At 42.9% G+C, this 14,667-nt stretch overlaps 1 protein-coding gene across 11 annotated transcripts in view; it reads left to right on the forward strand.

Moving 5' to 3' along the window:
• The window catches only part of ENPP2 (ectonucleotide pyrophosphatase/phosphodiesterase 2), a 226,400-nt gene that overhangs the window by 39,330 nt on the left and 172,403 nt on the right, over positions 1-14,667 (forward strand). For 7 of the 11 annotated variants that reach the window (XM_073632185.1, XM_073632187.1, XM_073632190.1 and 4 more), the window contains exons 1-2: positions 8,405-8,652; positions 8,968-9,073. In XM_073632185.1, coding sequence (XP_073488286.1) covers positions 8,620-8,652; positions 8,968-9,073 — 139 coding nt within the window. In that variant the 5' untranslated portion in view covers positions 8,405-8,619. Of the gene's footprint in view, positions 1-8,403; positions 8,653-8,967; positions 9,074-14,667 lie in introns of those variants that run through there. The other 4 variants (XM_073632183.1, XM_073632188.1, XM_073632186.1 and 1 more) reach the window with 2 other exon arrangements.

Below are 14,667 nucleotides of genomic sequence, written 5' to 3' on the forward strand. Positions count from 1 at the left end.
CATCCCTGCTAAAATAAAAAAATAAATCAGTGTGTAGTCGGCTTAACCCTACAGTGCATATCCATGTGACTGTAGTATGGACATCAGCCTGTGAGCTTCCTTTAGACAAGGCCTAATGTCCCTGGACATTGCAGGATAAAGAAAAAAAATTGGATGTTGGCTGAACTTACAGTATACCTGGCTCCTCAATCTGACCATGCACTCCTAGAACTTAATTTGAAAATGTCCAAGGTAATTTTTACTTTTTATCGAAGTATTTCACAATAAAAAAAATATGATAAAGAATGCTTTTTTTCCGCAATATAAAATACTCACTGGATAGGTAAGAGGTCCAAACAGTTTTAAACATAAAAGAACATATAAAAATGCATTCTTCCAGTTAGGACTCTTCACACTCTTTACAGATTGTACTCTCAATGTGGGGTGATCCCAGAAGTTATTCAAAATTCTAGATAATGCATTTATGAGGCACTTCCCTGTCTCATTGTACAGTAAACTGCTGAGCAACTACTTATTGCATTTCAAGCTTAGGGTCAGCTCATAAACCCCAATGACTGGGGGGTGCACCTAATAACAACTGTATACATTCCTGTAAGAGGACCTATACTTCCAAGAAAAGGAAGCCAACCCCCTCGTCAACCAGGAGGCGGTCTTCGCACACTGAGGAAGTTGCAACACTTCTAGATTTATAGGGGGTAGGCAAGGTGACCTGAGAAAAGAGAAAGAGAAGAAAGGAGGAGTTGAAGGGGAGAGTTGAGGGGAAAAGTAGGGTATGACCCCACACACCGAGTCCCACCAACCTGAATTAGTCTTAGTCGGGTATGGATCGAGAATCTCCAGTCAGGTATTTGACCCATGGATCCCAAACTTTCTCAAACATCCGCATTTTATCATTGAAGATTGCTCACATAAGCTCCTGGAGCATAATCCAGGAAAGTTTATGCTTGAGCTGTTCGAATGGCAAGACGGCCGATTTCCACGATTTTGCAATAGTGATTTTTGCTGATATGAACATAAAGGCAATGAGACGTCTCTGAGGCTTCAAAGCTGTCTCCACCTTGCAGCCCAACAGAGCATGTCTCGGGGATTTGATATGGTTTACTTGAGTGAGAGTGTAGATAAAGTTGTACACCCTGATCCAGTAATGCCTTACCTTAGGGCATTGCCACCAAATGTGGTACATTGTCCCCTTGTGCCTGCATCCGCGGAAACACAGGGGAGACGCTCCCGGTATATAATTTGCCAGCCTAGCTGGTACCATGTACCATCTCAGAAGCACTTTATAATTCGCTTTGACAATAGAGGTATTAATGAGAGACCTCAAGGCCTCCTGGGCTATAGAGTGCCAATCGTCCAGCTCAATAGTATCCTGGAGGTCTACCTCCCATTTTTCCATTTAACCCTGCTTGATAGAGGTATTAATCAAAATAGTATAGATTTCTGAAATATGCCCTCGGATTTTATCAAACTTCTGACACTAATATTCCATGGATGTCATGGTTGATATATCGGAATTTCGTGATAAGGTTTTTAAAAAATGTGTTATCTGAGTATAACGAAAGAACTCTGAAGCCTGCATTAGATGTTTCTCTATTAAAATCCTTGTCAATATCCCGCTGTGATCACATAAAACAGCTATTCGCAGAAAGCCCTTATTGGACCACTAGTTGGAAATTTTTACTTGAATGAAGAAATTCCTTACAGTGAATGTGGTTTTCGTTTGGGAAAGTCCCTTGGCTCCAAATTAAAATGTTAAACACAAACAAAATTTTGAAGTACTTTCAAACGACATTCGTCAAGGCATTGAATGTACTGAGAATTTTCGTAGGAACATTTCTATGGAAATCTACTACTATAAGGCCATCTCTTAAGATGTATCCAGCTCACTCCTCTACTGTACACTCATATTGGTAACTGTCATTTTTCCCTACAAGTGACCACCCAGGCTATGAAGGAAGCAATACAAATACTAAATGACTGTACAACTCCCAATACCTTGTTGAACGCCCCCAAGGTGCTTACCTGTACCTCAGCTGTCTATGCTTGTCCACAACATACCACTTAACTTCTAGAGGCCTGAAGCTAGGAGATTCCCTCCATCACCTACATTCAGATCCAGTATGCTTAGCCATAGATTTTATCTGAATTCCAACACATTGTGTGTTATTACCCATCGCATTCTGTTCAGCTCGAGCAATGAGTCATACGACGCAGAGCCTATATAGACCTCTCCCCAATGACATCCTTGTGTTTTACCGCTGAAACTGAGAATTGCTTTTAAGTTGATCTCTAAGCAGATGTAAAAAGACACAAGCCAATGCAGATCTGTATTCATTAATATATTATTAAGGGCCCGTTTACATTTGTGTGGTCCGTTAATGCACATGTGTTTAACATCATATTAAAGTAAATCATTGGAACCCCCCTTTCCTCCCCCCCCTACCATCCATGCTCTTTTGTCCCCTTTTTTTACCCAATCTCCACCTTCCCTTTTCCTCCTCTCTCTCCCCTCTCCTATACTCAAGGCTGCTCTCCTGCACCTATCCTTGATGTCCTAGGAGATCTAATTTCCCCACCCCTACTTCTTGATGACATATTTGCAGACCACTAAATGCAGTCTGCCTCAGGATCCCACTTAGATCCTTGGTGGATCCCTGATGGAGCTTTTCATACCCTTCACCCACCACACTCTTCTGATACTCCTAAATCATCTTAGATCCTTGGTGGATCCGTGATGGAGCTTTTCATACCCTACACCCACCACCCCCTTCTGATACTCCTAAGGCTATGTTTCCACTAGTGCGTCCCCAAAGTCGCGCGATTTTGCCGCGATTTTTTGCCGCGATTTTACCGCGACTTTTTACCGCGATTTGAAGCAATGCCTGTATCTATGGACCTCAAGTCGCATCAAAGTGGGACCAAAGTAGTGCAGGGACTACTTTGAAGTCGCACAGATATGAACGGTACTCATTGGAAATCATTGGAAACAATTTGTCATGCGACTTTTCAGTCCCAAGTCGCATGAAAAGTCGCACTAGTGGAAACAGAGCCTAAATCATCCTATAAATCCTTCTACCAACGTTAATTGTTGGTATTCCCGACACTATGCCTACTTTGTTACTTACTCTCCCCTCATTGTGGGGCCTGCCCTACTAAACCTTATACTGATTAGACCTGTAGATCGAGGCATGGCCCCCTATTGTGATTGATACATTACTATTCCTCTTTATAACAAACCATTTGTTGATGGCATTTACTTTGAATCTCTTTGTTGTGATTTTCATGATCTAGCTGGCAAGTGTAATATGACTTGTACATTGTTACTTTAGTAAAATATTTGAACAGGAAAAAAAAAAAGCGAATTATTGGAATTCTAGTACACCAAAACATCCCAAAAATTGGACATAGCCCCAAAGTTTTGCTGCAATGCACTAAAATGTACGACAGCAGCTCTGCTGCTTAAAGGATAAGTTCACCTTTTGTACCACATTACATCTATATTCAGGGTGTAACATGTAACATGTTACAGATGTACCGGTCTCCTGTCCCACCCCCAATCCCCTGCCCTGACAGCTAGTGGGGGATGTTCGTCACAATCTAAAAAAAAAAAAACAAAAACACACGGCTCCCCCCACCCGGTTGCGTCATTCAGTCACGGTATTCTAAACTTTACAGCTGTCGGCTTGTAGTTCTCAATGAAATACCGTGGTGCTGTTGAGTGCTCTGGTAGTCCATTGATTCTTCCTGTCAGCCTGCATCTGCCTGGCCGTATCGGAGGTATGTATGGGCAGACAGCTACACAGACAGTCTGCAGGACCATGCTATTAAACCCATGAACAGCTGATTGTGAGTGCAGTGCTTTACAGCAGTGGTTCTCAACTCCTGTCCTCAGGACCCACTAACAGGAGTAACGACAGATAACGACTATTGCAACTCCCTCCTCATTGGCTTACCTCTTCATAGTCTATCCCCCCTTCAATCCATTGTGAATGATGCTGGCAGATTCATCCACCTTACCAATCACTCAGTGTCTGCTATTCCTCTCTGTCAATCTCTCCACTGGCTTCTGCTCACCCAACTAATTAAATTAAAAATACTAACTACTCACAAAGCCATCCACAACCCTGCCCCCAGCTACATCACTAACCTAGTCTCAAAATACCAACTTAATCTTTCTCTACGTTCTTCCCAAGACCTCCTGCTCTGTAGCTCCCTCGTCACCTTCTCCCATGCTCGCATCCAGGACTTTTCCAGAGCCTCGCCAATCCTATGGAACTCCTTACCCCAATCTGTCCGATTATCTCCTACTCTATTAGCTTTTAGATGATCCCTGAAAACCCTTCTGTTCAGAGAAGCCTATCCTACCCACACCTAACAACTGTATTTTCATTTTCTCCATCTGATTATCCCCCACAGTTATTACCTTTTGTTTCCACTTGACCCTCCCTTCTAGATTGTAAGCTCTAATGAGCAGGGCCCTCTGATCCCTCCTGTATTGAATTGTATTGTAATTGTACTGTCTGCCCTCATGTTGTAAAGCGCTGTGCAAACTGTTGGCGCTGTATAAATCCTGTATACTATTAATAATAATAATAATAATAAATAACTGAAATATATCACAGGTGATATAATTTGCTGCTCAGTGATTGCAGTATTCTAGTCTGCATCTCCCCAAGGTAATACCTAAAATCTGGCCTGTTAGTGGGTCTCGAGGACAAGATTTGGGAACCACTGCTTTACAGGCTCCTGACAAAAAATAAATAAATGCCATTTTACCTGCAAAAAAATGTACATTTATTATTTTTTTTGTAAATGTGAACTTATCCTTTAAGCCGGCCACAGATGGATTGAAATTCGGAATGGTTCTGCAGGGACTGGCCAAATTTAAGTCCATCTATAGGCAGGCTGGTTGTACAGAAGTTGATCTCTTGATCAACTTTTGTATAACTGGTCTGTTGGAAAATTTTTGCTCGATCCGTGCCGCCGGCTACAGCTGACGTTGCCGATAAGTGTATTCTTGCAGTGACAATGGCTCCTGCTATCAGAATACAATGGCTCAATGTTTTCCAACTCCAGTCCTCAAGTATCCCCAACAGGTCATGTTTTCGGGATTTCCCTCAGATGATACGGCTGTGGTAATTACTAAGGCAGTGCAACTGATCAAATCACCTGTGCAAAATAATGGAAATCCTGAAAACATGACCTGTTGTGGGTACTTGAGGAATGGAGTTAAGGAACATTGCAATGGCTCAACAGGAGGGATTCCCCCATCCACATCGAATGTATGGATGGAGGAAATCGATTAATTTTCTTTCGTTCAACCCGCTGGTTGAACAAAAGAAAATGAATTATGTATGGCCAGCCTTAGTGAGCATAGGAGGTCACTCATTCAGCATGGGCACCATTCAGCGATTTTACAAGGTGGAGATGTGGGGCGGCAATGTCACGATCTTTACCTTGTCTAAGCATAGAATGCTTTGTGTTCAGTTGAATGCATCGCACTCAGCAAGCGGTACTGCCGCCAAGTGCGACAGTGGGATCTGTACACCCCCTTCCAAGACCTTTGCAACTTAGGAGATATTCACAGTACCTACAGGTAAGCCTTACTATAGGCTTGCCTGTAGGTACAAGTGGTAGTACAGAGTTTACTACCACTTTAAAGCGGTAACAAACCCAAAATCAAAAATGTAATATCGCAGCTTACTAATCCTTAGTTGTGGTGGCTGCATTAGTTTTCTTTTCTTAGGCTTTTTCCCCCTCTGTTTTCACCTGGTGATCTGGCCAGTAACACACCTCCTGTATTAGAGTGCCTCTACTCTGGATGAAGGAGCGACAGAGTTGCCTTTGGACAGCAAGCTTGTCAGTCTGGGGGAGGGGAGTGTTATATATACTAGCAGATTTAAATACACTAACAAATCAAAGCCAAACTCCAGCTAATACTTTATAAGCAATTACACCAAATGTTTTTTTTTTTTCCCTTTTGGGATAAAAGTTTTACATAAATAAAAGCTGATCATTGTAAGCACCTCTGTCAGGGTTAAATGGTTTGTCTCGTCCCTGTAAATGCAAGAGAGTGTTTCTGTTGAAAAACAGACTTACTGGCTGGATCACCAGATGAAGATCGAAAAAAGAAAGCCTAAGAAAGAAAATGAATGCAGCCATCACATCTAAGCATGGGTAAGCTGCAATATAATAAATGTTTGTTTTTGAGGTTAATACAGTTTGAGGGGGGATTGGGGGCATTAATGTGGTTGTAAAGCTACGAAAAAAAAACAACCCACCTGCGGTCTGCTCTCTCCCCAGCCCCATACTTACCTGAGCCAGATCTCAATTCATCTATGTGCCTGAGCGTAGTGGTTCTCCCAGCTCTCTCCTCATTGGCTGAGAGACAGCCAATGCCTCCCACTACTGTCAATCACAGCCAGTGAGGAGAGGCAGGGGGTGGGGCCAAGCTGGACACACAGCATACCTCCCAACTTTCCCACAGGGCAATGAGGGACACCTATATATAAAAGTATGTAGGTATAGGACACACCCCCTGCCCCGCCCCCTTAAAGGAGAATTGTACAAAAAAAAGTTTGGTTAAACTAGTGGTTCTCACCTCCTGTCCTCAGGACCCACTAACAGGCCAGGTTTTATGTATTATCTTGGGGGAGATGCAGACTAGAATTCTGCAATCACTGAGCAGCAAATGATATCACCTGTCATTTATTTCAGTTATCTTGCAAACCTGGCCTGTTAGTGGGCCCTGAGGACAGGAGTTGAGACCACTGGGTTAAACCCGCAAGTGCTTTTTTTTTTTAACCACTACTATTCCTTTATATTGGCTTTTGGAATTTACAGATGCAGCAATTTAGAAATTGGATGAAAGGTTTAGCACTTTTAAGGGGGGGGGGGGGGGGGCGCGCTCTCAGATGGGGACCCTGATGTAAGATGGGGGCTCTGATTGGGACCCTGATGTATGGGGGGGATTCCGATGGGGACCCTGATGTAAGCGGAGGGGGCTCTGATGGGGACCCTGATGTAAGCGGGGGGGCTCTGATGGGGACCCAGACGTAAGGGAGGGGGGCTCTTATAGGGACCCTGATGTAAGCAGGGGGGCTCCAATGGGGACCCTAATGTGAGAGGGGGACTCCGATGGGGACCCTGATAAGGAGAGGCAGGGGATGGGGCCAAGCTGGACACACAGAATACCTTGTTCCCAAATGGGAATGAGGGATACCCATTAGGAAAAGGATGTAGGTATAGAACACTCCCCCTGCCCCCCCTCCTTAAAAGATAATTGTACAAAAAAAAGTTTGGTTAAACCCACAAGTGCTCTTTTTTTTATTCCTCACTACTATTCCTTTATATTGGCTTTTCAAATTTACAGATGCAGCAATTTAGAAGTTGGATGAAAGGTTTAGCACTTTTAAGGGAGGGGCTCCAATGGGGACCCTGATATAAGCGGGGGGCTCCGATGGGGACCCTGATGCAAGAGGGGGACTCCCCTCCTGTGAATAAAGTATTTTCTAATACAGTCACAAGGGGAGACACACTGCACTCCATACCAGTACAATCGTCCTACAAAACGGACCACAGTTTTTTCACGTACTTTACTAGGGCTTATTTTTGGGGTAGGGTTTATATTGCAGCCCACCCCAATAATCACGCTAGGTCTTATATTCGGAGTAGGGCTTATTTTCTGGGAAACACGGTATTTGGATCAGACTAAAATGAGGGACAAATGAGGAGGGACAGAGGGACATTGCTCCAAATCAGGGACAGTTGGGAGGTATGAACACAGAGAATGAGCATGCACAAGTGCCCCCATAACAGGAGGCTCCCTAGGGGGGCACTCAGCAGAGGGGAGGGGCCAGAAGCACCGAAGAGGGACCAGAGAAGAGGATCGGGGCTGCTCTGTGCAAAACCAACTGCACAGAGGAGGTAAGTGTAACATTTTTGTTATTAAAAAAAACAAAAAAAATAGTAGGTTTACAATCACTTTAAAAACGCAGCTCGGCCATGTGTTGTTTTTTTTTAACCGCCTTACGATAACAAATCTAAACAACGCCTGTCAAATGTTCTCTATTAAGCGATCCACCGTGGATCACTTTTCAGAGGGGCTGCCGCAAGTCTGAACAAACCCTTTCTGTATTATATGCTGTATATACTATCGCTTTGTTTTTTCCATCTTCCAAGCTTCCAGCAGATGAATTCATTTTCCCCTATTTTATATTGCGCACATGTTTTTATAGCTGGCGGTGAAGTTTTTTATTTTTTTATTCCCCCCCCCCCCCCAGCTTGCCCCTACAAAGCACATTGACAGTCTGTGCTGGAGCACGTTAAAAGTAAAGGGTTATTGGCTAAGTGTGAGAGAAGTGTGTGTTGAGGGAGGGGTGGGGGGAGTGCGGTGGTGGTGCTGCTGATTCTGTAGCCTCCTCCTGCACTCAGGGCTGGGATTTGTGAGTGAAACATGATGAAACCGTCCTCTGGACAAATGAAATGAGCCTGTCAACTTCTCCAGGTGGGATTACTTGGAGCTAATAGACTCGACTCCCACAGCACTCCCAGCAGAAGATCTGAGAAGCCAGGGAACAGGCAACTGCCCAGCTAGGGGTGCAGTGGAGCCTCTGCACTATGATTCTGCACAGTGTCCTGCATTTATATCAGGTAGGAAGGGGGCTGACACCTTTTTTCGGAACACGGCGTTCTTTTTGATTTCAGAAGCAAGTTTTTTTTTTTTTTATCCCCGTCGAATATCTTTTATTTAAAAACATTTTCGAGGTGCAAACATTTATTAGTACATTTAAGTGCAATAGGCAAAAAATGTACCTTGAATGAAGAAAGACGCTGCGAATAAGCAAAAAGTAGCGTGCTTATTTTTTTTTTAATGCTCGCTTTTATATTTTTTTCATTGACTCGGAAGCTGACGTGAGTTTTAATTTTCTCAGTGACCCGTTTTTTTGTTTTTTTTTTCTTCTACAGGTAACATATTGTATCACCTTTCTATTTGGAATACAAGTTTGCTTTGGATTTACGGCAAATCGTTTGAAAAGGTCGGAATCGGAATGGGATGAAGGGATCGCGTCCAGTAAGTCAATAGTAACTTGTCCTATATTATCGGGTTTAAATTTTTTTTTTGTATATAATTTTTTTTTTTTTTTTTTTTTTTTATTTTATTTGTTTATTTTTTGGTTTTGACTAATCTTGTTGCTGCATTGTATAGATTTGTTAGCCGCTCTCCTATTCACACGTGAGCATATTTAGGCGATTTTTTTTTTTTTTTTTTTCTTAAACCGTTTTTGTGCATTTTTAAAGCGTATTGTTGTTTTGGTCCATGGAAAGCCGGATTATAGAAACGCCCCCCCCCCCCCCCCTCTAAAAAAAAACTTATGTCCTTTTTGCGCAACAGGTGACACAGCGCTCAGATGTGAATAGGCACCACTGAAGATACCAGACTTCTTGTTGAACACTGTCATGCTATGGGAAATGCGAGACAAAATGCTCAGGGGTGAATGGGCGCTATTGAATGTAATGGGTGCTATTGAATGTAATGGGCACTATTGAATACCATGGGAATGGGCGCTATTGAATACCATGGGAATGGGCACTATTGAATGTAATGGGCTCTATTGAATATCATGGGAATGGGGGCTATTGAATATAATGGGATTTTTCAGGTTGCACTTTAGGAAACACTTAGGTGAGAAAAGGGGCTCGGCGATTCGCTGTACAGTTGTTTTATGTGATTCACATCTAAAGTCGCCAGTTGTGATTAGGAAATGCGTTCACTCTTCTTCCTCTCTATTTATTTTCTTTTGAATGCCTGTTGTCCGTTGTATGTAATTTGTTGCTTGGCTGCTGTCATTTTCATGTTCTGTCACTTCTTAAATTTTCTGAGTCTTTTTAAATGTGACTATATAAGAGAGCTCCAAGTCTGTACATGTGGATTAGTGTGATTTCAAGTAGGTGTAAACCCTGACTGGATGACATTGAGTTTGCTAAAGCATTGTGCAAAATAAGCAATTGATGTTTTTGTTTTAGAAAATTTTCACTTTTTCTTTTTTCCTTTGTTGTATCACGGTGAAGTGCAGCACATGTAGGTAGATATGAAGTGGATGCAGAGAGGCTGCAGCAGATCAGCAGCACTGATAGAGCAAAGGATTAATGGGGGAAAAAATACAGCAATGGTTTGATACACAATGCTTTTGCAAATATCATCAAGTTAGTTTACATCTATATTAACATTTAGTCCCCGAATTACGCCCCGTGGGCCACATCCGGCCAGGAACAAGATTTTATCAGGCCTGTAACTAGAGTGGTCAGTGGTGCATCTTTTAATGTATGCTAACTGAGGATTAATAGAGCAGAGGCTGCCTATGGTCTCTTCTTCACGCCCCCATGAGCTCTGATGGGGACCCTGATGTAAGGGAGGGGGGGCTCTGATTGATGGGGACCCTGATGTAAGGGAGGGGGGCTTCGATCGATGGAGACCCTGATGTAAGGGAGGGGGGGCTCCGATTGATGGGGACCCTGATGTAAGAGGGGGGGCTCCGATCGATGGGGACCCTGATGTAAGGGGCGAGGGCTCCGATGGGGACCCTGATGTAAGGGGCGAGGGCTCCGATGGGGACCCTGATGTAAGGGGCGGGGGCTCCGATGGGGACCCTGATGTAAGGGGCGAGGGCTCCGATGGGGACCCTGATGTAAGGGGCGGGGGCTCCGATGGGGACCCTGATGTAAGTGGCGGGGGCTCCGATGGGGACCCTGATGTAAGTGGCGGGGGCTCCCATGGGGACCCTGATGTAAGTGGCGGGGGCTCCCATGGGGACCCTGATGTAAGGGGAGGGGGCTCCCATGGGGACCCTGATGTAAGCAGGGGGGAAGGGGCTCCGAAGGGGGCCCTGATATAAAGGGGGGCTCTCATAGGAACTCTGATGTAAAGAGGAAACTCTGATGGGGATTTTTTTTTTTTTTTTTGCCCACAAACATTAGTAAAATAAACCTTGTAATGAAAAGTTTGGAGACTCTACAGCATCTGCATATTATGGGCAGGCATCCTAATGCTGACAGATAGAATGTGCGGTGAGCTATGGCATAGCTGTATATGATCTTGACTGCAGACAGATTGCAGTCAGCAAAAGCGCGGTTGGGTGAGGACAGAGCGTTGTCACCCTATAACAGGAGGTGCCTGAACAAAGATTTTAATGGCAGGGTCATCAGATATCCTATCTATCTATCTATCTATCTATCTATCTATCTATCTATCTATCTATCTATCTTAATTATTTTTTTCTTTTTATAAAAGCTTGAAAATTATGTTTAACATTTTAAGTTATTGCTATTTGTTTTTGTAAGAGAAGTGTGAAAGATGACAGCTGACTTTTGGGTCAGGCATTCTGAATGGTACCCCAACATGCTGAACCAGAGCACACCCAATGCACGATAACGCATTGCAGTGACTACTGTGTCTTGTGAGTTGCTGTAATGGGGACAAAATAGTGCAGGTCCAATTTTCAAAGTATGTTAGCAGCCAATTTAAATGAATGAGCTGCCCTAAAGCAACACATGTGTGACATAAGGCATTACTAAATAAATAAATAATTGTTGCATGTCCACTTCTGGCACTCCAGCACTATTGTACAGTCCACCTAAAAAAAAAAACATTTAACAGAGTTAAGGACCATGTAAATATGACATGTCATTTATCACCATTGTATAGTATTGTGTACTGATCCACTATGTGATGAGCATGTTGGCGTCTTGAGTCTGAAGTATCTCAGACTGACTTCTCTCAAACTACACTCTTGTGAAATAAAAATTGCAGCGTTAAAGTCTCCAATACATTGTGGCAGGAAAACCTTTATAGTGTACAATATTACTACTATAATGTACAAAACTACTACTACAATAGTATGTATGATCTGTACAATGCTGCAACTACTACTATAGTGTACAATGCTAATTATACTACAGTGCACAATGCTGTTACTACTACTACTATAATGTGCATTGCCGCTGCTGCTGCTACTACTCTAATGTGCATTGCCTCTACTACTATAGCGTGGAATGCTGCTGCTACTACTACTATAATGTGCATTGCCACTACTACTATAGCGTAGAATGCTGCTGCTGCTGCTACTGCTGCTACTACTACTACTACTACTATAATGTGCATTGCCGCTACTACTATAGCATAGAATACTACCACTATAATGTAAAATAATGATGCTGCTACTACTACTAATAGCTTACAATTCTACTACTACTATAATGTGCAATGCTATTACTAATACAGTGTAGAATGTTGCTGCTACTACTATAATATTGTACAATGCTGCTACTTCTATATTGTACAATATTACTACCACTACTACTGCACTATGCTGCTGCTGATGCTACTACTCTATTGTATACTACTACTGGTAGTGTACAATGCTGCTGCTACTACTATAGTGTACAATACTACTACCATAGTGTACAATTCTGCTTCTACTACTATAGTGTACAATGGTACTGCTATATTATACAATACTACTATTCTAGTGTACAATACTATTAGTGTACAATGCTGCTGCTACTATTACTATAGTGTACAGTGCTGCTACTACTACTATAGTAGCTGACCTCATGAAAATGCTAGTTGCCTGGCTGTTAATGCTAATGTTTTGAGTTCAATGCTTTAGTTTAACCCATTTTGCTGCCACCTGTTGGCTGTCAGATGGAAATAATATAACTGTGCAGCAGCCAAATTGCTTGTACACACCTCCATTTCTATGCCCCCACCACCCTGCCCACCCCCACCATGTTTCCTTAACTTCACGCAGCCATTGGCAAACCTGGGACCAGTATGGCAAGTGCCGCCAGGTAGAGGGGGGGAGATCAACAAATCACTATTCGCTAATCTTCCTTTCCTGTTCCTGACCCAGAAGCGATGTGTAAAATGTCACTTCGGATCCTGATGCCACCGGACTATGGGATTTATAGTGTGCACATGACTGCAACTGATATGTAATGCTTGTTTCAAACAAATGGAAGTGAAGAAGAAATGGAGAGGTTCAGGATGCAGAAAACACTGAAGAAACGATCAAAGTAGTGGATGTGCATGAATTTATTTTTGGAGAATCCTTCCCTTTTTTTTTTTTTTTTTTTTTTTTTTTTTTTTCTTTACTACCCATCAAACCTCATTTAACACAAATGTCTAAGGACATATTGTTAGTGCAGCATGTCCTGTAGGTGCTCTGCACTCGCAAAGATGCAGAATGAGGACACTGACATTATTAACACCATAAACAAGGATCACCTGTAGAGAAGATCCCACGAGGAAGAGGACTCACACTTGACACACAACCTTCCCAAAGACATCTGGGGGAAAAAAGCATAAATATTAGATTGTAACCTCCCAGGAGCAGGGCCCTCCTAACCTTCTTGTATTGTAACTATACCATTTCCCTTTTATCTTCTTTATCTTGCAAAGCGCTGTGTAAACTGTGCGGAGCTATATAAATCCTGTATAATAGATACGAGGGTCCTCCAGGGATGGGAGTCCATTGGGATGAGGAGCCCAGAGATGGACTTTAAATCAGTGATTTAGAATTTTTCCAACTTTTTTTTTTTTTTTTTTTCTCTGACTTTCGTTTGTTGCATGCTTTTCACAAAGCAAACTTATGCCGCGTACACACGGTCGGACTTTACGGTAGACTTTGCCCGGCTGACTTTTCGACGTACTTTACGACGGACTTTCTGAATGAACGGACTTGCCTACACACAATCCACCAAAGTCTGTCGAATTCGTACATGATGACGTACGACGGGACTAAAACAAGGAAGTTCATAGCCAGTAGCCAATAGCTGCCCTAGCGTAGCTTTTTGTCCGTCGAACTAGCATACAGACAAGCGGACTTTTCAACCGGACTCGAGTTCGACGGATAGATTTAAAACATGTTTCAAATCTAAGTCCGTCCAACTTTTGAGCAAACAAAGTCTGCTGGAGCCCACACACGATCGAATTGTCCAACGAAATCCCGTCCACCGGGAAAAGTCTGCCGTAAAGTCCGCTCATGTGTACGCGACATTGGTATTCAATCAGACCAAGCCAGGTAGCTGTCATTCTCAGTAGTGGAAGCCCCTGTGACCAGTATACTTAGAATCACGGCCAACGGTCTGGTTTTAAAAGACTGCCTTGATTTTTGACTATCATTCCCTTGAAATAAGCTTTGTTAAAATGTACCAAAAAAGCCTATTAATAATAATAATAATAATAATAATAATATTTTATATTTTTTACATTTGTAGATTAGGGAAGGGTTAGAGCCTTTGAAGTTTTTATTGCTGTCTTTCTTCCTGCTGGGTAGATTCACCCTCTTGATTTGTAACTGGTGTCCATTGTCACCAAAACAGAAAGTTGGGGGAAATCCAACATTTTACAGTTGTCACCAGAGGTAAGGGTAAACTTTCCAATGGAGATAACTGTTCAGATACCGATCACTTTGGAACCAGTGGCGTCTCCAGCTTTCAAATTTAGGGGGGGCACATGGGGGGACAGGGACAAAAGTAGGGGGGCAACTATAAAATGTGTGTATATATATATCCTGGGGCCCTTTACTACGACCCCACAACGGGCCCTTTCACATGTTCTGCAGTGAGCTCCCTTCCTACTGTATTGGGGTCCCCCAGGGTGGCAGA

Source organism: Aquarana catesbeiana, linkage group LG05 (assembly GCF_042186555.1).
Source record: "Aquarana catesbeiana isolate 2022-GZ linkage group LG05, ASM4218655v1, whole genome shotgun sequence".
Lineage (NCBI taxonomy): Eukaryota > Metazoa > Chordata > Amphibia > Anura > Ranidae > Aquarana > Aquarana catesbeiana.